This window comes from Malaclemys terrapin, chromosome 8 (genome assembly GCF_027887155.1).
Source record: "Malaclemys terrapin pileata isolate rMalTer1 chromosome 8, rMalTer1.hap1, whole genome shotgun sequence".
NCBI classification, from domain to species: Eukaryota; Metazoa; Chordata; order Testudines; family Emydidae; genus Malaclemys; species Malaclemys terrapin.
Window position 1 is genome coordinate 84,958,277 of NC_071512.1, and position 24,643 is coordinate 84,982,919.

The window sequence follows — 24,643 nt, forward strand, 5'->3', positions numbered from 1 at the left end:
AGTATCATTTTCCCCATTTTGCAGTTGGGCAAACAGAAGCACAGAGGGCTAAAGTGACTTGCACAAGGTCACCCAGCAGGCCAAGGGCAGAGTCAGGAATAGAACCCAGGTGTCCTGAACTGTAGCACTCTTTCTCCACTAGGCTACTTAAGACAAATGTTATTGAGAGATGCGAAGTGTTTAAAGCAAAGCAAGGGGTCAGACAGGAAATGTTTTAAATTTGGATTTGCCTAATAGTATTATCCTGTGCAAGTTTTGAGCTGGATTAATAGATCAAAAATATGATGTCTTAAAAAATAAAAGTTGCTCTTTAGGCCTATCTGATGTATTGAAAATATTCTGTGATATTTTGGCTTTTTTCATTCAGCCCTTGTTTGTACAGTCAGAAGAGTTCTCTACCAGGCAAGAGTTAGTCTAGCCACACACTCAAAAATGACAGCTGTTTAGACCACAAGTACAAATCCTGCCCAGTGACTAAAAAACGTTAGGATTTGCTTGCTTTACAAGCAGCAGAATAAAATGGCCTGGTGGTCTCCCTAGAAGTCGATGCTACAAAACTGCCATTCCAGTTGGCAGAGATTGGAACCTTTATTAACCATCTCATAAAAGAGACTAAAGACAGAATGGGCCCAAAGACTAGTCTGTCTTCTTGAATCTAGTGGGGTTCTTAAGCAGGAAAGGAAAGATTTTCAAATGCACCAATGCCAGGTTCCTAACTCCCATTGAAAGCCATTGGGAATTGGGTCCTAACTGCCATTTGTGCCTTTATACATCCAGGGCCGGCTCCAGGGTTTTTGCCGCCCCAAGCGGTGAAAAAAAAAAAAAAAAAGTCGCGATCGCGATCGGCTGTAGCTCCACCGTGCCGCTTTCTTCTTCGGCGGCACTTCGGCAGCAGGTCCTTCCCTCAGACAGGAACCGAGGGACCCGCCGCCGAATTGCTGCCGAAGAGCCCGAAGTGCCGCCCCTTCCCCTTGGCCGCCCCAAGCACCTGCTTGCTCAGCTGGTGCCTGGAGCCGGCCCTGTATACATCTAACCCATCATGTTTAAGGTATATCAGTGAGGAACTGTGCATTGCTGCTGTCTATGCTGTACTTGTTCCAAGAACAAATTCACAACTTCAGTCTTCAGCGCTAAAATTCCAGCAATTTCCATGAGCACTAAATGCAACTGAAAATACTTTAATTAAATTATTTGAACAAACTAAAACTACTCAACGACCCCCTCAGGGTATGTCTACAGAACCGAATTGCAATTTAAACCCTTTTTGTTTTTTCAGCCACTATATGATTTTGCAGCTGAAGCATCCAGCAGGGCCAAGGAGGAAGAAATGGTCCTGGCCCTGAAGACCTTTGGGAATGTAGGACATCCAACCATCCTAAAGCGCATCATGAAGTTTATGCCAGGATATGCACCTGGTGCTTCTGATCTCCCAGTCTGGGTTCAAAATAATGCAGTGATGGCCCTGAGAAACCTGGCCAAGAGAGACCCACGAAAGGTAAGGAAACAAAGAATCCCTCTTTAGCATGTGCTATAAGCTCAACGTGTTGTTTCTATTTGTTGCATGACCGGGGTGGCATTTTATACATACTTCTGGTGGTTTTCTTTACATTAATTCCATTATTTATGAGTGGGAACCTCCAATTCCTTATGACACATTCATCTTCAGTATTTCAGAACGCACGGAATAGCTTAGTATAAGGATACGTTCATTATTCTGTTGTTGGGTTGTTGTCAGCATTTCCATTTTAAAATCTTATTTTCCAAAGATACATGAGAGATAAGTTACTGATCAAAATGTGTTTAGTGTTATTTCAACACTAGTGTGAGAGAGAACCCACAAAGCAAGGTTTTCCCAAAGATTTATATTAACTATAGATTAAGTGTCACATCTAATCATAAATCAGGGCCATATCTTAGATATATATTGATATCTCATAGATATTGCAGATTTGAATCCTAATTATGAATGTATAGACATTGTGTGTGTTTAAACCATAAACGGAACATTTATTAAATGTGACTTTTGTCTTTGAGTTATATTATGATCAGGCAGCACAAAAAAGTCTCTTACTCCACAGATCAGGCTTTACTGCTCCTCTCACCTGAAAACAGTGTTATTCTAAACCAGAAACCTTATGTTTTCATTTTTGACTTATGTTCAAGATTCTTTTTTAATCACTCGGGGTGGAATATTGTTGTTTTCTTTTCTTTTTCTTTTCTTGTTCTAAACAAAAAAATATATACGGTTTTAATTAATCTTTACATCAGCTGAATTCACAACATCCACTGAGGCTTTATCAGGATTTCTGTTATACCCAATTTTTGTATATGTTGTCTTGATCCCATATTTTGGCTCTAGGTAAGCCGCTCCAGAATGTGTTTTTAACAGAAAAAATAAGGAAACAGCTGCTAGGTTGCATGAGATATATAAGCAGGGAGATGGGGGTTGAGCCATGGTTTCTTCAGAAGAAGAAAAGAAAAAGCTGCTTCGGTGTTTCAAAGCGGTATTGCGGCTGTGATTCCCTCTGAGCCCAGCACTCCTCATGTGGCCCAGGCAGTTATTTCATTACATTTATTATGCACTTTTTGGAAAAACCCTAATCTGAAGTATTTTAATGCCCATGACTGGGTGTTCCACTGTATAAGAAACAATGTGATCCCAGGTTTGTGGTTTACTACACACAAATTTGCACTAATCAGTCCTACCAGGTGGCCTTTCATTTCATTGCTTAATTTGAAATAGTTGTGTACATTTTGGAAACATTTGCATCCTTGTAGTCACCTTTATTTTAACATTTGCTAATCCACATCACTGAATTAATATCAGGTCAGTTAGAGCTTGATCATTAAAGTACTTTGGATCAAGCCCTTACACTGCACAACCTGGATGCTTACACTACTAAATATTGTACAGCTCAGACGATATTTGTCACATATAACAATGTGCAGTTAAATTTGTTGTGTAAACTTGAGGTGGCTGGATGAGAATCTACAAGTATCTATGTGGGGAAGAGATTTCTGATAGTAGAGGGCTGTTCAGTCTAGCAGATAAAGCTATAATGAGATCCAATGGCTGGAAGTTGAAACTAGACAAATTCAGACTAGAAAAAAAGGCACGTTCAGGGTAACTAACCATTGGAACAACTTACAAGGTAGGTGGTGGGTTCTTCATCACTTGAAGGCTTTAAGCCAAGACTGACTAGCTTTTTAAAAGAATTGCTATAGCTCAAACAGAAGTTCTGGGTTTCATGCAAAATGCATTGGATGAGGTCCTTTGGGCCGATGAGGTCAGACTAGATGGTCATAATGGTCCCTTCTGAACTTAAAATTATGAACTTTGTTGCCACACTACTTGCAAGAATTAAATGGAAAAAATTAAGCATGGATTTTGTTTCTAACACAAGACTTGTACTACAATTGTGGTAAAGGGTGGGAAAAGATGAATAGTTAATTGCAAATGTTCAAACATACAGTAACTTAAAATTCTATTTACTATTTTCAGGTACAAGATATTACCCTGGAGATGTTCCTAAACCACAAGATTAATCCTCAAGTCCGAATGATTGCTGCCTTTGTTCTGCTTGAAACCAAACCAGGTCTTCCTGTCTTGGTGACTTTAGCTAATGCTATGCTAAAAGAACCTAGCATGCAAGTGGCAACTTTCATCTTTACTTCCCTGAGGGCTCTGGGCAGAAGTACAGCTCCGGATCTCCAAGTCGTGTAAGGGCACTACACATTATTTCTCTAAAAGAGAAACTTGCTTTCCTGAAAACTGCAATGGAGATTTTAATATGGTACAATTCACTGAATCTTTCAGGGCCACTGCCTGCAGAATGGCTATCAGAATACTCAGCCCCAAACTTGACAGACCTGGCTATCGATTCAGCAAAGTTTTCCGCTTTAGTATGTTTAGAGGTAAGGCTCAAATTTCTCCATCGATATTAATCACCTGTAGGCTTTGAAATAAAATACACATATGTTAAGGGTGGGAGGGGAATCATACAAGCCAATCATACAAGCCCAGTTCTACCCATAGATTCCTGAACTGCTTGTCAGTTGCACATTGCACCTGAAAATTCTTCTATCGTCAGGAATATAATGTCATATCTAAGGATATTCCCTTTAAAGAGATTTATATCCCTGTGCATTTTACGTTGTACACAGCCAGCCCAATATAGCTTCCATGATGGGCTAGGAACAATGCAGACATAGGCCAAGTTTTCAAACCATAGTTGGGCACCAAAACTGACCAAAACTGAATATAAGTGGTCTGATTTCTAAAAGTGCTGAGCCTCCACAACTCCCCCTGAATTCAAATGCAGCTATGAATGTTCACCACTTCTGAAAATAGGTGCCCATCTTTAAACATTCAAGTTTGAAAATATTCAGACACAAACATTTCCTTTTCTCACAAATAACTAAGATTTACGTTCATAGCTTTTGCTTGCACCATCATACCCTTAATTCTCCTATACAATACAGTAGATCCATGCATAGGATCCTGTTGATATCCCACTCTTGTCAATGGGAGTTTCATGCGCAGGTCCTAGGCAGTGTATGGCCGTTAGATGTATAAAGAGAGAGAGCATGATAAGAAGACACATGCTTGCTCAACCAAATTCTAGCTATTTTCATGCAAGTTTTATTTGATAATGGTGATTATTTAAGTGGTTCCCTGATACAAATGACCATGACAGCCCCAACAATTTGGCATATTTAGCTGGCAGACTAGGGGAATTATATCTATAAACACAGTCCCTCTGTATTTGGATGTTTTTATCACTTTTGTAACTTGGATATTTAAAGCTATTTTTGTAAAAAAAATCAATGAAAAACAAGTCCCTGAAACATTCTAAACCTACAGTGACAAACGTTGATGTATTTTGTTGTTATTGATTATTAATTATTATTATTATTTATTATTATTTTATTATTTTATTGCAACGCCTTGGTAGATCTTGTTACTGCTCTGCCTTTTTTTCATGGATTTTACATAGCCATTTAATCTGCTCTACAATGAAAATAAGTATAGTACATACCACAGTGACCACAGTAATATATGATACACATGCTTGCTACCTTGGAGACGCAGACAGAGAACGTCTGAAGAAATACAATCACTAATACATGCTATGTGAACTTTTGTACCTTTTAAAATGCATTCAGGGAGATACTCTAGAAATTATTACAGAATTAAATAAAACACATTTATTAATATTTTAGGGTTTCATTTTTAAACATTGCTTTTTGTCAGCACTGTTTTTTTCCATCAATCTCTCAGTCTTCCTCGAGATATGCCATTTAGTCAAATACATTTATATGTATCCACATCTCTCCAGATATAATGGCTACAGTGCATCATATGACTGTGCCAACACGATTTTGCATTGGTAAATATTAGTAAATATTTTCTCAGAAAGCTAAAAATATTTGATACTCAAGCTGTATGAGTTACTGACACGCTGATGGAAAATGTCCATACTCTCTTCAAGTTAATACATTTTGTGTAAATCATCTAATAATTTACAAGCAGCAATTCTTATTAAGTGTCAGTGGGTGCAATGTTTGGGTTAATGACAAGATTTCATGGCCTAGAATGTAGACAATATGCACTGTAACACACATCAGTGGCTGGTTCATATAAAGGATAATAGAGTACTAATGCTACTAGCTAATGGACCTATCTCAATTGGTGGAGACCTGTGTTTCTGGTGTTGAAAGCCTCAGATTTATTCCTTAGTGGGAGATCCAATGTGGGATCATTACACACTAAAATGACATCTCTTGGCTGTATTGGAGACCGTACGAAATTATATCTCCTGATGGCTTAGTTTGTTGCCTCCAGTCCTTTCTCCATTAGATTCCTGTGTTATGTAATGGGATTGCAGCAATATGGGGTCTCAGTAAAGTTTATTCAACTTTCTGCTGCATTGTTGGTGTAGTCTGGTCTTAAAGCCAGTTTAACAAGCATGTGGAGTATAATTCCAAAGTAAGGATGATCCTCCAGTGGCAGAGATCTAACATAGTTCTTCAGCCACTCACACTAGCTGCTGCTGGTGTAACAAGGGAAGAGTGGAGGAAAGGAGATATAGTAGGGATGCCCCTGTGCTATCCTGGTTCTCACATATGGTTTTGGTCTTGCTGTTGTTGAAGCCCAGTTTTTTTTAGAAGAGCCTTGAGGCTACTTTCACACAGCACAGGGACTAGACTGGACAGAGCTGCACCAAGATCAAGGGAGTGCAAAGGAGAGTTTTAAACCACCTTAGCACAGAGCCATCTGACGTGTTCCGTACAGATTAACCATGCCCTAGGATCTGCCCCATTGTGTATGATAAACCTAGCGAATGGGAAATACATATAAATTACATTGCTTTGTATTTACTTGACAGTTAACAATTACTGAGCAATTAGTGCCACTTCATGTAAGGAGTTACAACATTTATTACTAGATGTATTTAACTGCCTTAGAGTAATTTGGGACACACGTCTACACCTCACCATCTGTCCTTATAGGACATCTATATCACTTTCCCTGAACTGTTAGCAAAGGATGGCAAATTTGTTTCAATTCTTGATCCCCTTTGTCAAGTTACATTGAATGATGTCTTGTAAATGCACCTCATAAGCTGATGTTACAGAATCTGACCGGATGTAAACGATATAGCAGAAGCAATTGAAAAAATAGCATAATTGCTATGCAACGAGCAGGGGAGTTGTAATTTTGTCCATTAATAGTTCAAATATGCAGAATATTCTGTTTATGACAGTTTTATGACATCAGTTTTATTACTGGGATTTCTGGCCTCTCTCATGTCATGCTGTATTGCTCATATTATGCAATTAGTAAATTGATACAGTCTGCACTCTGTGGTTTTAAAAACTAACTGAGCTTGCGTTTTACTGTATATTTTCCTTTCTCTTTAGAGTCTCTTATGATTGGAATGGCAGCCCATTCATTGACACTGAATAATGTAGGCAGCATATTCCCATCAATAGCATTGTCCAAATTCAGGGCCCATTTCGTTGGACACATTGCTGAACCTTTGGAGGTAAATGGGCGTTCCCACAATTTTTCTCTGATTAATATCACTGTTTTTTTATTCCTCCCACACTTTTTTTCATTTCTGATTTACTTCTTTACGCAGGTGGGACTGAAAGCTGAAAGACTGCAGGAGATGTTAGCGAAAAGACACTTATCTGACAGTGATTCTGACAGTGCATTTGATGTGACGGAAGTTCTGAAAACGGTGCGTTCACAGAAAAAAAATGTAGTAAGGGGTTAATCCTACCAATGCCAGGAACATTCTAACAAACTTCTTCTTGTCACGCAGCTCTCTGACTGGAAGGCACAGCCCAGTGATAAACCTTTTGCATCAGGCTACATGAAGATGTTTGGACAAGAAATCCTCTTTGGTGCACTTGATAAGGATTCCATCCAAACTCTATTACAGGTAGCTCTTTGATAGTACCATCAGACACATAATCAAAAGGCGTAAAATACTGTTTCTTTTTTTTCTCTCTTTCCTTTTTTTTTAACTTTACACTCATGAGATGTTTTGCTGTAAGGATTTGATCATGTACAATAAGTTCAAACTTTGATCAACAGTAATTATTATCACTGCTGGCAGATTTTCTCCTGGAGCATAATTTGTGACATGGACTATGATATTCAAGTTCTACTTATTTAAACAGGGCAAATCTATAATTGCAGGCATTGTATGGACCAGAAGAAAAAATTCCCTCAATAAAGAAATTCATAAATCATCTTCAAAGTGGTGTAGGGACCCAGTGGTCGAAAGCTTTGTTGTCTGCGGAAGTCCGTCGCATTGTGCCTATGTGTATTGGATTCCCAATGGAGACAAGCTTGTATCATGCTTCTTTCACAAACGTTGCAGGAAGTGGTAAGGCAAATTGAAAATCAAGTGGTATGCAGGACTGCAAGGTACTTTTTACACAGTTTCATATTCTTTTCTTTCTTTACAATAGTTCAAGCACAGATTTCACCAGCTCCAAGTTCCGATTTCAGACTGGCTGACTTACTTAATGCCAATATTAAAGTGCGATCCAAGCTGACCCTAAGGTAAACATTTAGTACAAAATAAAACGATCATATTTCCAAATGCACAGGGCAGTTGTAAGTATCTGTCAGCTGTTTACTGTATGCATGCAACTTCACCATGTTGTTCTAATTTTTCAGCATGGTCAAGGACATGATCTTTGTAATGGGAACTAATACACACCTGTTCCAAGCTGGATTGGAGGCACATGCTAAAGCGAATATAAATATCCCTATGAACGTTGCGGCTACTCTGAATATTAAGGATAAGAATTTCAAATTGGAAATCCCACCATGCAGCCAGGAAACTGATGTTATTACTCTAAGGTAAGCTGCATCCATTTTATGACTCGGATTTCTGAACTTTCTCATATCAGGTTGTATCAGCCATATTATGATTCTTTTGGTGATATTATATTATCTTCCTATGTAGTACTGCAGAAAGGAATCTTTTGAAAATAAAATGCATTTCCTTTTTAGGAATCACCCCATGCAAATAATTTGGTGACTGGCACTGTCTGGCATAACTTACTTATTATAGAGTAAATGCCTTGAATCAAAAATTATGCTTATATAAATGCCACTTCTCTCCAGTGGTCTTCACTTACTTTTCTCTTTTAAACCACTTTTAGGCCCAAATTGTTTATAACATTCATTTCATCATTTTTTCTCTCAAATAACTACACAATATATATGTATTAAAAAGTTTGCATTTGAAAGCATAAGGTTAGGTTTAAGCAGAATGAACACCATTGATTATAATTGGAATACATTGCTAATCACACACACATACACACATTCAATGTTTTAAAATTGTACAGAATTCAGCATTTCTTGTGTTTTTATCTGGTTTTCCTGCGGTGGGCATTTGATCTTCTTGCCTGATTGGTCTACTTGATTTACTACCATTCATGCAACTGCAAAACACTCTGGAAAACTATTGCAGCCAGATGCAACGAACCAAAAACAGATAGAAATACAAGCACAAAGAGAGGCAGGGAGGGGAAAAAAGAGAGTGTCCAAGGAATCAAAGCAGCAGACCAAAGCTTAGGAAAATGTTCACATACAAAAGACACAGAAAGCCAGGCTGAAAATTCATCACAAAGGAGAAGTGCCAGCAACAACAGAAATCTACAGTGCCCAGAAATGTTAACAAGTGTCTGTTCTAGGAATATAGTAGCAATGAAAGAATTCAGTGTTTGACCCACCTGAAGTTAGCATTCATGGCTGCTGGCTCCTGAAGCTCTGCAGGCCTCTTCAGTTTCGCAGTCATGGAGGCTGATCATTATTCGCCCTTAAAAGTCCCCTCTCCCTATTATGGTCGCAAACTGTCTTATTAGACATTCTGTATTACACCCTCCTCCAAGCGTGAATCCTTCACTCCATCAAGAGTGATCATAACCAGGTTCTCCACAATGACTTTGGGGGTTCCAGTGAACATGCTCAGGAAGCATTCCAGATGACTAAACAAAGGGACAAGTTCTTCCACAGTTGACAGAGCATCAGTTATCTGTGCAAGAGCTTCAAAGGGGTCATGGCCCAAAGTTGTTTGTTCAGTCTCTTGCATAGACCACACGTCCATTCCTGAGATCAGCTAGAAAGGGATATTTATGCCAAACACTCTGAGTGGGTGCCAGTGTGGGACAGGTTAAAGGGAATATTAAGGAAATAAATAATAATAATGAATATTAATAATAATGCTGAGCATTTACCTGGAGCTTCAAATTGTTATACAAACTTTAACTAATGTACAACACTCCTGCAACACTAGATAGTTATTTTCCTTGTCTGTCATAAAAGGAAACTTAGACACAGAAATGTTAAATGACTTGTTCCAGGTCAGAGAGTGAGCCAGCATTAGAACTGTGGGATTAGAACTCAGGAGCCACACCTTCCTATTCAAACCACTTCCCCTTGCTCACCTCTGAGTATCAAAGCACAGTAAATTATATGTCACCTGAAATCATCTTAGATAGAAATAATTAGATAATGCCTAATCAGACACATACATTAATGATATAGACTCTAGCAAAGATGAGCAAAGTTTTATCACCATCAATTTTTCTTATGCTTATAAAAGAATTTCAAAACTATGCTACAAAACAAGTGAGTAATGGCATATGCATTCAGAATGAAACAATGTGCACATAAGGGGAATCATCAGAGAACAAAAGATTGAACCATGTCACCAATGTACTTCTGGGACAAGTAAAATCTTAAATGTAAAAGGAAAAATATTAAATCAATATATGGAGAATTAGCAGGAAACCTTAATTTAATATGGATTTGTTTTGCATGATATTTTGAATAGTTCAGTGCTTCCTGTCAAGTTATAAGAAATCTATTGGATTCAATATTTTGGAAATTTTCTGACACTATTTACCTTTGCATTCTCTGTTAAAGAAACCACAGGGAATGGTTCTTAAGGGGAAGCTGAGAAGTTGGAGGTGCTTGCTATTTAGAGCCATTTGTGAGCAGCCTTCATAATTAAACTATATTTTACAATATGGCACTTTGACTCAGTCTTTATGGACTTCACAGTCAGTGAGCTACCTAGGCACCATAGAAACACAGGGCTGAAAGAGACCTTAAAAAGTCACCTACTCCAACCAACCTGCACTGAAAGCTTACAGTGACATTACAGATAGTGAGAAGATAGTTGGCTGCATGGGGAAGCTAGCATGACTGTCTCCTGGCACTCATGCTTTGAGAGTGACCAGACTTCCATGGGCATGTAACTGTGAGTAAAATCTGGTTCAATATTATCTAGGCTGGTACACCATTTCTGTGAGAATGGTGAGATGCATGAGACTCCAGCAGCAAATAAAAACCCAGATGAGAAATCACTGACTTTTGAAGAATTGATTTAAAGTGTTGATGATAAAGACACTGAAGCCCCAAGACAAGACAGCAAATTTAGGACTCAGACTCCCTTTTCAACACATATCACAATTACCCATTAATAATACTACATGAAAAATACAAAGCGTTTGTTTCAATCCAATCCAATCAAAGTTAAACTGAATTTGAGAAACAATACATACCCTAGGTATTTTTAAAACCTTTTCCACACAGTTATTGGGGTTTGCATATTTATTGGTATTATATTCAGCTTGCCAGCAGATGGCCACTTAAAAACATATTTTTTCCTATCACATTTACAGAAGAAATGTAAATAAGCTTTGGGGAAAATCAGAGCCTTGTGCTTAAAGTATAGGTATGGAGAGATGCCAGAGAATGCACGCTTTGAAAATGTATCTCATATTCATAATGACAAGCTATTGAAATATATACATTCACTTGCATAGTGCTGTGTCCCAGTTTTTAAAAAATTGTAGGTTGGCCTGACAGAATTGCACAATTTTATGTGACATAGGATAATTTCACTCTCCTAGGAAGGAGTACACAAGTGGGCCAGTGTGTCGTACAGGACATTACTAAGGAGATGTGGTGTGCATGTGTGGGAGGGAAGTTCCATACCAGTTCAAAACTTTATTTTTTTAACATTCTTGTGCCAGATTCTGAATTCATTTTTCCTGGTATTAATCAAGAGTAATTCTGTGGATTTCAACGGAGGTACTTTGGCTTTTCACTGGTGCAAATGAGATCAGAATTTGGCCCTAGGGTTGTTACTTGTGTATCATTTATGTAGTTCTTATAGGTAGTGTTTTAAAATGAATAAAGACTTTTTTTAAATAATGAAACATATTCATAGATAGCTCTTATTTTCTTTTTTCTATGCTAGTACTTAGGACAACACTCGCTGCTGACATAAAGGGGCCCAGTTCAACAGAATCCTCCCCCCCTCCACACGCACATACACACACACATTGAATTTGGCTGATATTATATCACGGATAAATGAACAGCTTCTTCCGTTATCCAAGAAATACACTAATACATATATTGGAAAATCTCCCTTTTATTTTCTCCCTTGTGTGGGATCACAGAGAACAGATTCTTTCATATCATAGCTGTAGGCCCTCTTTGTAACTGTTTTTTTTCTTGTTAAAGAGCCAGAGCTGGCTCTTACAGCCTATTTTTACTGTGCTGTGTGATTCTGCAGACATTGACATGTGTCACCTCTGATGCAGCTGCATTGTCAGCTCTCTGAGCACAACAGGGAGGAATTGATCCTCCGCTTTCATTAGGTGGCAGGAGTAGACTATCGGCATAAAAAAATAATACTTAAAAAAAAAAGGAATAGGAGAGCTTTGTGCCTGGAGACCCAGGCTGCTGTTCGGTGGTCATTTAAATTATTGAATGGGACTAAAATAAAAGCCATTTGCTTTTTTCTTTGTCTCCCTTATCCAGATGAGCCATCTGAAATGCATGTTGATTTGTATTTTCTTTTATCCACTCAGCTTGTTAGGAAGAATATTTCACTTCAGATTCCATTCTTCAAGGTTCTACTCACGCTCAGCGTGGAGCGTTGATGTCATGTCCTTATCTAAAATGGGAGAGCAGGAAAAGCAAACAAAGCCCCCCTGGGTGACCTGTGTTTTATTGAGGTGTTCCACATGAAGTGCAATTGTGTGCTTTACAGTGCACACAGCATGGCAAGAGTCTTCAAGAGGAAGAGAGCACCATCAAATGAATACAAATTCACCTTTCAAATAGGGAAGATTGAGAGCTCTCAGACTTTCACACAGTGTGGACCTCATTATAATAGAAATCATCTCATAGGCCATCTCCCCATTCGCGGTCAGGCAGGCCACCTCCTCTCATTCACAATCCCATAACAACCCTGTGGTAGCTACGGCAATTGGTGACATGAAAAAGAAACATTAGGAGAGTACATAAGGTATTTTTAGTTGTATTTTAATGCTATTAAATAGCTAGAAATAAAGAGCAAGCACCAGAGGTAAGATCCTCATCTCTGTGTGGGCCCCCTTACACCAGGTAAAAGGGCTGGAGAGGAGTAAAGGGATCTTAAAAGCCCCACATCCGGCTGGGGGAGGATTCTCCAGGCCATGGAGCAGCCCAGGATTGGGAAGGCACAAAGGTGGCTTAAAGCCACCTCAGCCCCCTTCTCATTCTGAGCCTCTAAGGGGTGCAATACAGAATCTCATCCCATGTTACTAGTACCAGATCTGAGTGCTCTTGGACCACCAGCAGTCCATAAACAACAGCTTAGGAACCTCGGTACTGAATATTATTATGTAAATAAAGTTCTGAACATTCCTGGTCTGGGAAAAGCAATGATTCTAGCGATAATGCAGTTGCAGCAAGTTGCGGATGTCTTGTTCAGGTGACTCTCGGCGCCTCTCTTCAATGGCATTTTTAATAAATGTCACACAAGAATTTACATTTCATGGCGTACTTTCACTGGTGTTTATTATTTTTAATTATAAAAAGGAGAGGATGAAGTAACAGTTTAGAAACAAGCATCCCACGTGCTAGTCTTTTCTAGGCTATGTATAATTTTGAAAATTAAAAAGGCCGTAATTTCCAAACTTGGGAGCCAAAAGCTAAGCAATTAAATCCATAGCTAGACACCAGACTAAGTGGCCCCGTTTTCCAATGTGCTTACATGCACAGAGCCCACTGCTTTCAATGCTTGCACCCAACTTTGAAAATGTTGGTCTACATTTCTCTGCAGCCTTTATAGGGCTTGACAATCTAACTAGCAGGATGACTTCTGTAAATATCTGTGAAGTAATTTGCAAGGTAGGATGTTTGTTGCTAAGTACATGCCACAAGATATAATTCAGATCTTTTCCTCAGAAGTGCTTATCGATACAACATTCCCCTTCATGTTTATTCTGCAGGTCTAAGACATATGCTGTTACACGAAATCTTGAAGACTTATCTGCCACTAAGATGACGCCAGTTCTTCTACCTGAGGCAGTGCCTGACATAATGAAGCTGTCCTTCGATTCAGGTTCCGCATCAAGCGAGAGTGATAAAATAAGGGTAACACATATTGGATTTTGAACACTCCTTTTGTTTTTTTGATCTGTGTAAGATTATCTCCTTTATCCAGAAGTGAATTTGTATTAATGATTTCTGACCCATTATTTTTTTCAAAATTAGTCAAGTACAACCTTCGGACAAAAATAACCCAATAGTAATGATATAACAAAAATCTGGAATTTAATCACAGTGTCAGGCTAACATAATTGTTTTTAGAAACTATAACATTGTCTTGAATAATTAATTTTTGCAATTTCCTATGGGAAAGGCCCACAACCCTTTAAATGCATTGTAACTCTCATGTAGCCTTCCTGTAAATTAACAGAGGGTTAGAAAATGTTCCATGCGGCGACGGGTGGATTATTCAACAAGTAGAACTGAAATTTGATGTTGAGGAATGGGGCATTTCTGGTTCAGGGATGAATGTCTGTTTTTGTGACAAGTCACATGACTGACTATAATTCCATTTTGGGGACACAGTTTTCAGTAAGGGCTTCCTAGTTCAGCGTCTTCGTGATGTTCTAGTAACGTATAAGAGACACAATGGCCCTGTGGAGAATTCCTCCAATGCAAGAGCAACAAGGGATGGCGTACACAACACTGTACTGTCCCCCTCACAGCCTCTGTCAGAGGGACATGTTGGCAATTGGTTCATGGGTGGGATGGGGGTCCAAAGGAGAGTGGCCATAGTGCTTTGCTGTGGCAAAGCCTATAGGCAATCATGGGGAGGCGGCTATAAGTACTCCTGGGGGGATTCTGTGCCAAAAAATGAAAAATTCTGCACACAATATTTTCAAATCTGCAAAATTCTGCATATTTTATTTGTCAAAATAACCCAATATAATCACACCAGTTTCAATTATTTTTGGTCATTTATTTCAAAATACCTATCAGCAAGTATGTGTGTAACAGACAAAAAAAGATGCAGAAAATGTTTTTTGACAGATTACTTACTATGCATATTAATACAGAACTCTGAGTAATAATTTGTTTAAACTACAATACAGAACCATATTTCCCACGCATCCCAGAGGCAGTGCAAAGGCTGGGGGGAGTCAGGGGTAATGGAGGATCTGAGTGAAAGGGAAATAATTGCTGAGAAGGAGCCTGGGTGTGAACTTGGAAGGTTGTTGGGTATGGGTGGGAAAAGTATGGAACAAGGGTTTTTTGGGGGTGGGCTGGGAGAGGGACTGTTAGGGAGCTTCCCCCATACAGATCCTGGCTGACCCCTAGCCTCCTCCATTCAGTCAGGCACATGTGTCCCTCCACCACCACTTAAAACACCCACTTCCCACATCCCCGTGTGTCCTTGCACCCCCGGTCCACATGTGTCCCCCCACCTGCACTCAGACATCTACTCTCCCCAACTCCATGTGGCCCTGCACCCCCGCCTCATCCCCATGTGTCTCTATGCCCCCACTCAGACACCCTATGTTCCTATGTAGCTCTGCACCCCTTCCCCCATAACCATGTGGCCCTGCACCTCCCTTCCCCCTGTGGCCCTATGCCTCCACTCCCATTCAGCTCCTGCCCCAGTCTATCCTCCCCCACTAGCCCTTATGAGCCCTTGTCTGACCCCGCCAGCATTCACGCTGTCTGTCTCCTCATAGCCCCTATCTCCTGACCTGGCCTGCTGTGAAGAAGGCTCTTTTCTTCCCTAGCTGACTGGGAGCTGCTGCTGTGGTCTAGTGCCACAGCGCCCTCTGGTGGACAAAAGGCATAACTGCAGCAAAAAAAAATAAAAATATGCATGGCTCATTAATTATGCACGCATGCAGTGGTGCAGAATTCCCCCAGGAGTATATAAGGTGGAGCAGCCCCTGTGGCACTGAAACAAGCTGAATCCTCATAGTCTGTGTCTCTCTGCTGCATCTGCGGAGAGCTGCAGCACAGAATCTGGCCCTGACTGTTGAACTGATGCTAAATGAACAGTAACTAAATGATAAGCCTAACCTGAACGATTCCCAGCATAGTTGGAATTTACCTACAAAAGAAAGAGCTACCATTAAAAGCTGTATTTTTAGAGTATGCCTCTGACAACTCAGGAATCTTGTCAGGCAGTCCACAAAAATGTGAAGTATTTACTCGTTTATGAAAAAGTAAAATTGGTTATAAACCTTTTACTACATTTAAAGAGGCACTATGCACCTGGCTGGTGGAAACTCATGGTTCTGTCCCTTTAGCTGTTAGCTTCATTGCTCAGGGAAACCATAAATTGCATTGCACGGATTTATTTCCAACCTCTTAACTGTAATTCAGTGGGTCTTTTGGAACCATTGTTTGCCATATATGGAATGCTTAGGGGAAGCACTTTCTAATGTCATCCACTATGGCCATCTAGGAGATCTTTGTGGCTTTCTTAGCTGATGAAACCTGTAGCCTTTATTAGAACCCTATCAAGGCAAATGCTTCATTGACTTGAGTAAGGGCTCCACAATTTGGCTCAATGTTTATTGTAGGACAGAATTCCATACTATACATTTCTTTTTGTCTAGAACTTCTACGGTCATTATAGGGTTACTGAGATACTGGGATTCAATGAACACAGCTTGAATCACTGAACAAACAAAGCCAAATAAAATAATTAGCACAATTAGGTGGAACTCCATTTTCCAGCCTTAAATCCTGATGCTCCTTCCCCTCCTATTCTAAATAGATACCATAAACGTGAGATGACATGGCCTACTTGACCATGAGATGGCATGGCCAATTTGACCAGCTGACAACAAGGTCATTCCATGTCAGATGACCAGAATCTCAAGCAAATCAATTAACGACCTCTATAAAACATACAGTAATCTATTCTTAAAAGAGGAGACTTAACAATTTGATGATATTTTTTTATTATTGGCATCACAGAATCTAACATTGACATGTATTTATTACACAATAGGGTAGACTATCTTCAGAAATCATTTCAACAGGAAACATCTATTCAGCTGGACAATCATCCCAACAGAAAGTACCATCTGTTCGTTCCATGTGCTTCAATGCAAGTACATTTGGAGTTGAAATTTGCGCAGAAAGGAAAAGTGTGAATGCTGCATTTATCAGAAAGGCTCCTCTCTATTATCTGGTTGGGGAGAATGCTTTTAAACTTACCTGCAAACCAGGTAAATACTATTGTCTTGAGAGAAACTAATAAATATTTGTCTTTCTATCTTAGGCACTTTCATGGCCCCTATTCATGGCCCTTAGTATCTCAGCACATTACAATATTTAATATATGTATCGTCACGACACTCCAGAGAGACTAAATGACTAGTCCATGGTCATACATGAAATCTGTAACAGAGAAAGATATTGAACAAAGATTTCCCAAGTCCCAGGCTAATGGCCTGAACTCTGGACCATCCTTTAAATGTCCAGAGGCAAGCACAATATCTAATTAATTAATATATAAACACAGAAATTCATGTTAATTTGTCAAGACCGATATGGCAACAAATGTGTAATTCTCTTATCAGAGCTGTTGCCAAGTAAGGCACCGCCAATAAACTCTGGTAAAAAAAGCAATTTATTCCAGTGACCTGGATGTGCTGACTGGATTATCTGCAATTTTTTATTCACTTGACATGAATCTAGCGTCATGCTCAACACTGAAAAATGTATGTAAGTTCAATTTGCATGACACACTATCGAAGTCACTAAATACCAGAAATATCCATTTTCACCAAATGCAAATATAACTGCAAAAAAAAATGTTGCTTTATCTCCCACATACAATATAAAAGCAGAAATTGGCACATTCTGGGCTATTGTAGTCCTCTACTGCTATTAATAACAAAAAACAGTAACAATATTGTTATACAATACTACGGCTAGTGTAGTCCTCTACTGCTATTAACAACAAAAAAAGTAACAATACTGTTATACAATACTACGGCTAGTGTAGTCCTCTATTGCTATTAATAACAATAACCAGCAACAGTGATATTAATTGCCATGTAATGTCAGTCCATACAGGGTCATCAATTGAGAAAATACAAGTAACAATCCAAGCAGGTGCTCAGGCTGCTGCAAAAATGGTGCGTTTAGTAAAATTTGAAGACACAGAAACGGAACTAGCTTCCGACAAAGAGGCAATTAAAAAACTGAAGAAAATCCTTGATGATCCCACAGTCCAGGTACTTATCTAATATATACACTTCTAGACTTGCTGGGAACAATATACACACACTTAGTACACTCTTAATAGTAAATAAAGTGACAATAACAAGGCAAACTTAGTACTTTAGATAGTGTAGGAAATAACATCATACAGTATTAACTTCAGTCATGCATAATTCTATGCACCATAACTTCTACATATAGTCATCTAAATGTATTGGCTTAGAGCACCATCCCACGTGGACATCACTAAAATATGATGAAGTCTCTATCTGGGGACTAGACCTTGCTTTCTGAAGGACAGCAGAAAGACTTCTTTCTCTCAGAAGAGCATTTTACTTAAAAACTGCCGCAAGTGAACAGAATAATAATTGTCTTTCTCTGCTCATGTCGTCTACTAGGAACAATCACTCGTTAATCGAAAAGACAGAAAATCATCATCCAGCTCTAGCAGCAGCAGCAGCAGCAGCAGCAACAGTAGCTCCAGCTCATCCAGCAGCCAGTCCAGCAGCGATTCTCAGCGTAGGGCAGGGGGCCAGATAAAGCTGAAGAAGAAAGATGTAGCTTCCTTTGACGATTCACTGGGCCCACCAAGCAAGAAACAGCAGAAGGGGCCTCAAGAACATGAGCAGAAAGGGCCCCGCAGCAAAGGGCATTCTAAAACCAAAGTAAAGAAGTTAGCTCCATTTGGGAAGAGCAGCAGCAGCAGTAGCAGCAGCAGCAGCAGCAGCAGTAGCAGCAGCAGCAGCAAAGCTGTTGGAGGAAAACATGCAGCTAAGAAACCACCTACTGTACACGCTACTAGTGCTGATAAGGAGCGAGGTTTTCATGAGAAGAAACATTCCAAGGCTGCACGCAAACAGCAGAGCAGCTCTAGCAGCAGCAGCAGCAGCAGCAGCAGCAGCAGTGAAACCACCACCGGCAGACCCAGCAGCAGCAGCAGCAGCAGCAGCAGCAGCAGCAGTGACAATGCGGATAAAGCTCGCTACGACGCCAAGAAGCGTTCCAAGGCGTCGTATCCATTCAGCAAAACTGATAGAAAAGAGGAGAGGAAACATGCTAAGTCTCAATACACCAGTGGCAGCAGTTATGACTCATCTGGAGACTGGGTAACCCTCTTTAATGTATCATAGTTGAATGTGATCTGATTCTTGTCGAATCATTGCGGGCAATCATTTGTTTTGGAATTTTGCAGGAACAGCACGTTCCAGAAATGTACCGACTCCGCTTCAAGTCCCATTTGGTAAGTCCAAAATTTAAGTGTTTACTTTAATGATCATTAAACTAAGAAGTGAAGCAGATATTAGAGCAAACCCATATAGCTCCGTGCCAGGAAGGTTGACAATAGATGCTGATTTTACTCACGAAAGCTTATGCCCAAATAAATCTGTTAGTCTTTAAGGTGCCACCGGACTCCTTGTTGTTTTTGTAGATACAGACTAACACGGCTACCCCCTGATACTTGATTTTGAGCTGAGGCAGCTAGTGAGAAAAATTCAGAGAGAAGAGAGAAAATAGTCACATAGTGTTCATTGATCTTTGCCCAAGTTCCCAGGAAAGTCATCGGAGGTGTACGAGGGAGAAAATGATACTGAATTTTGTGTGCAGCTTGTTAAAACCATATATGGTACAATGTCAACAGTCAAAACTTCCTAGTAGTGAAAGAGAAGAATGATCGGTAAAGGTGGGAGTGCATCAGGGATCAGCACTGAGCCCTTTCTTGTTTATCCTCATCCTGGATACCCTTACAAGGAACATACAAAAGAAGGAGGCACTTTGGTGCATGTTGTTTGCAGATTATATCATTCTACGCAGTGAGAAGAAAGATAGTCTAGAAGAGGATCTTTATAAATAGAGAGATGTGTAGGAGAGACTTGGACTCAAAATAAGCAGAGGAAAAACAATATATGGTATGTAATTTTAATAATGTGATCACTGAAGAATTATTCCTACAACTAGATGGACAGACAATACCAAAACCACAAAATGTCAAGTATCTGGGTTCCAGAAAATGGGGAAGTAGAGGATGAAATTAGAGCTAGGGTAATAAATGCCTGGCTCAAATGGAGATAGATAAGTGGTGTAATATGTGGCAGGAAGATACCAGTAAGATTAAAAGGGAAGTCTATAAAACTAGTCCATCCAGTTTTAAAGTCTGGCACTGAGGGTTGGGCTTCAAAGAAGAAATATGAGCAAGTGATCTGTTCCACAGAAAAACGTGAATGTTGAGATGGATGAGTGGCATAAGTAAGAAGGACCACATGAGGAATGTGTATGTTTGATACATTCTCCAAATAATTCTCATAAATGAAAAAAATGAGGGAGTGCAGGCTCAGTTGGTTTGATCGTGTAAAGGACAGTCTTGACAACTGTACGAGTAAGAGAGTCCAACAGATGAAGATTGAAGGAAAGAGACAGACAGGCTGACTCAAGGAAAAGTTGTGGGATGTCATAAGGGAAGACATATTAGCATGTGATGTGATAGACTATATGGCATTAAACAGAGCACTTTGGAGGGAGAGGACTTGTAGAGGAGTTACTAGGAAGATTGGGAGGAGAAAAATGACTTTTATGTTCATTTCATGTGGACATTCTGAAGAGTGAGTGACCCCAAATAATTTAATATCCAATGTCAGAATGTGAAGAATACTATGGTGTCATCTAGAGCAGCCACAATGGACTGATAATCATTTTTATTATTGATAATATTATTATAAAACCTGCATATTGCTGTAGTCCTAGAAGCCTCAACAAGATCAAGGCTATTCTGAGTTAGGTGGTGTAGAACCATATAGTAAATAACAAGCAGGCGTGGCATGTAGTGGGGGGGGGGGCAGAAAGGGATAACAAAATAATAAGATATTTTAGCACAGACTAGCTATGTGCAGAATTCTTAGACAATCAGTAGCAGTAATAAGAGCTTGCCACCTGCCTAGACATTATCAGAAGGCAGATTCTGTGCACATCACAGCAGAGGTGAGTTTTAAGGAGGTACTTAAATGAGGAGGATAATGTGGTGGCTTTATGGATTCTTCCTGTAAAGTTCTTGTTATTAGGGCTGGTCACAAAATAGGAAAATGGTTTTGTGAAATTTGTAATGACAAAATCCTGCCCTTTTTTATACAACTAAAATATTTTTAACCGGCTCTAGTTTTATAATGATATGTTACACTGTTTAGGTGCCTCCGTGTGACATAGTATCTGATTACTGACACAAGAGCTTCCAGTTAGGAGAGGAAGTTTTCATCAGGGCCGGCACTTCCATTTAGGCGACCTAGGCGGTCGCCTAGGGCACCAGGATGGGGGGGGGCGGCAATTCAGCGGCGGGGGGGTCCTTCCGCGCTCCGGGTCTTCGGCGGCAATTCTGCGGCGGGTCCTTCACTCCGAAGTGCCCCGAAGACCAGGAGCGAGGAAGGACCCCCCCGCCGCAGAATTGCCACCGACAATCGGGAGCGCGGAAGGACTCCCGCCTAGGGCACCAAAAACCCTGGTGCCACTCCTGGTTTTCATGATCAGAGCTGGATTTGGCCAAATACCTATCAGACAGTCGTTTACCTATTTCTCTTCTCCAGAATCCAGACCAGGCGTCGTCAAGCAGCTCCTCCTCATCATCTTCCCCTCAGTCAGGCAGCAGCAGCAGCTCCAGCGACAGTACCAGAGAGAGCAGCAGCAGCAGCAGCAGCAGGAACAGCAGCAGCAGCAGCAGCAGCAGTAGTAGTAGCAGCAGCAGTAGCAGTAGCAGCAGCAGCGATTCTAGCTTTGCACATGAGGTGAAATTTTGTCTTTGCCAGGGAATTAGATGCGTAAGGGGCATTGTTGACCTGGCCTGTGCCTCTAGCCATTAACCCCAATGAGTCATTGCTCTCCGGAAAATGCCCTACAGGGAGATCTTTTTTTATTTTTACAAGCTGAAAACCAGAAATGATTTCTTTCCTGTGAAAAATTGTGACAAAGATTTTTAAAGTTCCTTTCTTGACTAAATTTTTCAATTTTTTTTTTTTGAGTTTTCAGCCGTCAAAAACTTTCAAAGAAACGTTTCCTTTTGGGGGGCTAGAAATGGAAAGATTTTCAAATTTTTTAATGAAAACTCCAAAATTAAAATTTTTGGTGAAAATTTCCATGTCATTGATAAGGTATTTTCTGTCAAAAACTGTTTTGACAGAAAATTTTCAACCACCTCTACTGAAAAACACAACTTAGGCATGTGTCCTATATAATTTATATATTCATTGAGAATATGAAAAAAACCCACCTATTCATTTAAATGTTAAATCCTGGTTTTGCAGTGCTTACTCTCCAGAGTAGAGTCACGAATTCATCAGTGTAAATCCAGTGTAACAGAGAGAAAATCTGGCCATGTGCTCAGTAAAACTGATCCATTACTTTTAGGGAAAAACAAACATTTCTGTAAGCACCAATTAGCTCACTAACTGTTCACAATCCTTAGTGTGGTCTTCTGATCCATTCCAAGTAATTGTATCTTAATAATAATATACCAGCCTGGCCCAAATACATAGTGAAATATCCAAAGGATTCATAATATTGTATGAATACTGCGATTAATAAGGAACTCACATCTCTCATTATGGCTCAAAGGAGTTGCTTCTGAATGAATATATTGCTATGGTAATATCCAATGTTCTAGAAATTGATTAAATATTAAAAATAACACACAAAATCTTCATAAGTCCATTGACATGTCTTAAGTAAGTCGTGGCTCTTGTGTCAAGACAACTGCATCTTTTTAAAATTCTTTATTCTACTGAAATAAAAAAGGAGAATAACTCACCAAAACTTACACTGAAATAACAATAAGAGTCTGGAACTATTTTCATTCTCAACCAACCCAGGCTCTGTACTGCTGTACAGCTGTCGGTGCAGTACGAAATGAATCCAACGTTCACCACTGAATATACATGTGCGTTTAATCATTGCCATTTTTGTTTTGTTTTTCAGCCCAATTTCCTGGGAGACGTACTTCCACCTGGGCTCACCATTGTGGCTCGGGCAGTTAGGAGTGACAACAAAAATCAAGGTTACCAAGCCACAGCATATATTAACTCTGCTGCTACCAAAGTCGATATGCAACTGGTTGTGGTTCAGCTTGCTGAAACTAACTGGAAAGCGTGTGCTGATTCTGTAGTATTGCCTCTCAAAGCACAGGTAAAGATACAACTAGCTCCACCAAGTGAGAGCTTTAAAAGGCCCCTCAATATCAAATAACCAGATGGCTATACTGATTAGAGATGGTCAAACAAGGAAGACAAATTTTCCTGGAATTTTTCGCAAATATTTTTCATCAAAATTTTGAATTTTTGAAAAAATGCAACCACTGAAAAACAGGAAAATAAATTTGTGAAAATTTTCAAAATTTGTTTGAAAAACATTTGTAGCTAAATTTTCAAAATTTGAAAATGTTTGAACAGCTCAAGTGCCAGTTTACACCAGCTGAGAATCTGGCTCATTCCTTTCTTTATACATGCATTTCAAATGACAGCCATTTCAAATGTATGCAGCATAGTTGTTATGTCGGTCCAAGGACATTAGCGAGACAAGGTGTTCCATCTTGCATTTGGCTATGCTGCTCAGAGTACCTTTCCCAGAGTTGAAGAAGAGCTCTGTGTGGCTCAAAAGCAGAAATTGGCCCAATACAAAATTTTACCTCACCCACCTTACCACTTCAAGGACATTTTGTTTCCTTCTTTCCATATAAGAGAGGTGCTGAAGTCATGTTGGGTGTTCAGTTGATGCCTGAAAGCATTGGAATTAGGACACTGTGTTTGCAGTTTCTATTTTCAATCCTCTCCATACAGCAATGCCCACATGACCCAGTCGTGGAAGCCTTCCTCTGCAGAGCTATGTACGTGTACAGTGATCTCCAGACTTCTGCATTTTGTGGCTGCAGTTTCCAAATTTCATCAGAATTGTCAGTAGTGAAAATTGTTTATCTTTGCAAACCCAGACAGTTTTGTAAAAGTGAACTTTCTAGAGGAGCATGCCATTTCTTTTTTAAATATACAGATTGGTGATGAATTTGCAAAATGTAATGAATCTCAGCAAAATGTCACACTGCAGAATTCTAGTCATGTTTCAGTGCAAGATTTTGAACGTTCAAAATGGGAACATTCAGCCTAGCCTACCACCCTTACCATTCATCCCCATATTCCTCCAGATGTAGCCAAAGCTCCTCAACAAGTATATTTAGTGAATGAGTTGAAGACTTCACTGAAGTTTCATAAAGAGATCATGTATTTTGATATGATGACAGATTTTTTTATATGATTTCATTTCCAAAATTCTAATGACTTTTTCTCTTCCTCATAAAGGCCAGGTTCAGGTGGGGCAAGGAATGCCGGGAGTATAGAATTGAAGCAAGAGCTTCCACAGGCCATATTTCAAGGAATCCAGCTGTACAGGTGAAGCTGGCTTGGACAAAACTTCCATCCTGGATAAGGAGGACAACTATAACGTATGCAGTCTGCTACCTTGTCCATTTGTTGTGTTGTTCTTGTTATATTGGTTGGTGTTATGAAGGTTCTGAGTATGTCACATCTTGTTTAT

At 39.7% G+C, this 24,643-nt stretch overlaps 1 protein-coding gene across 1 annotated transcript in view; it reads left to right on the forward strand.

Moving 5' to 3' along the window:
• LOC128841842 (vitellogenin-1-like) overlaps positions 1 to 24,643 on the forward strand; it is a 48,013-nt gene that overhangs the window by 11,423 nt on the left and 11,947 nt on the right. The window contains exons 11-27 of the mRNA XM_054037314.1: positions 1,277 to 1,495; positions 3,503 to 3,720; positions 3,818 to 3,915; positions 6,925 to 7,049; positions 7,146 to 7,247; positions 7,332 to 7,451; positions 7,712 to 7,901; positions 7,987 to 8,080; positions 8,198 to 8,383; positions 13,828 to 13,972; positions 16,866 to 17,085; positions 17,930 to 18,099; positions 18,484 to 19,191; positions 19,278 to 19,325; positions 21,655 to 21,852; positions 23,039 to 23,245; positions 24,409 to 24,551. Coding sequence (XP_053893289.1) covers positions 1,277 to 1,495; positions 3,503 to 3,720; positions 3,818 to 3,915; positions 6,925 to 7,049; positions 7,146 to 7,247; positions 7,332 to 7,451; positions 7,712 to 7,901; positions 7,987 to 8,080; positions 8,198 to 8,383; positions 13,828 to 13,972; positions 16,866 to 17,085; positions 17,930 to 18,099; positions 18,484 to 19,191; positions 19,278 to 19,325; positions 21,655 to 21,852; positions 23,039 to 23,245; positions 24,409 to 24,551 — 3,191 coding nt within the window. The remainder of the gene's footprint in view (positions 1 to 1,276; positions 1,496 to 3,502; positions 3,721 to 3,817; positions 3,916 to 6,924; positions 7,050 to 7,145; positions 7,248 to 7,331; positions 7,452 to 7,711; positions 7,902 to 7,986; positions 8,081 to 8,197; positions 8,384 to 13,827; positions 13,973 to 16,865; positions 17,086 to 17,929; positions 18,100 to 18,483; positions 19,192 to 19,277; positions 19,326 to 21,654; positions 21,853 to 23,038; positions 23,246 to 24,408; positions 24,552 to 24,643) is intronic.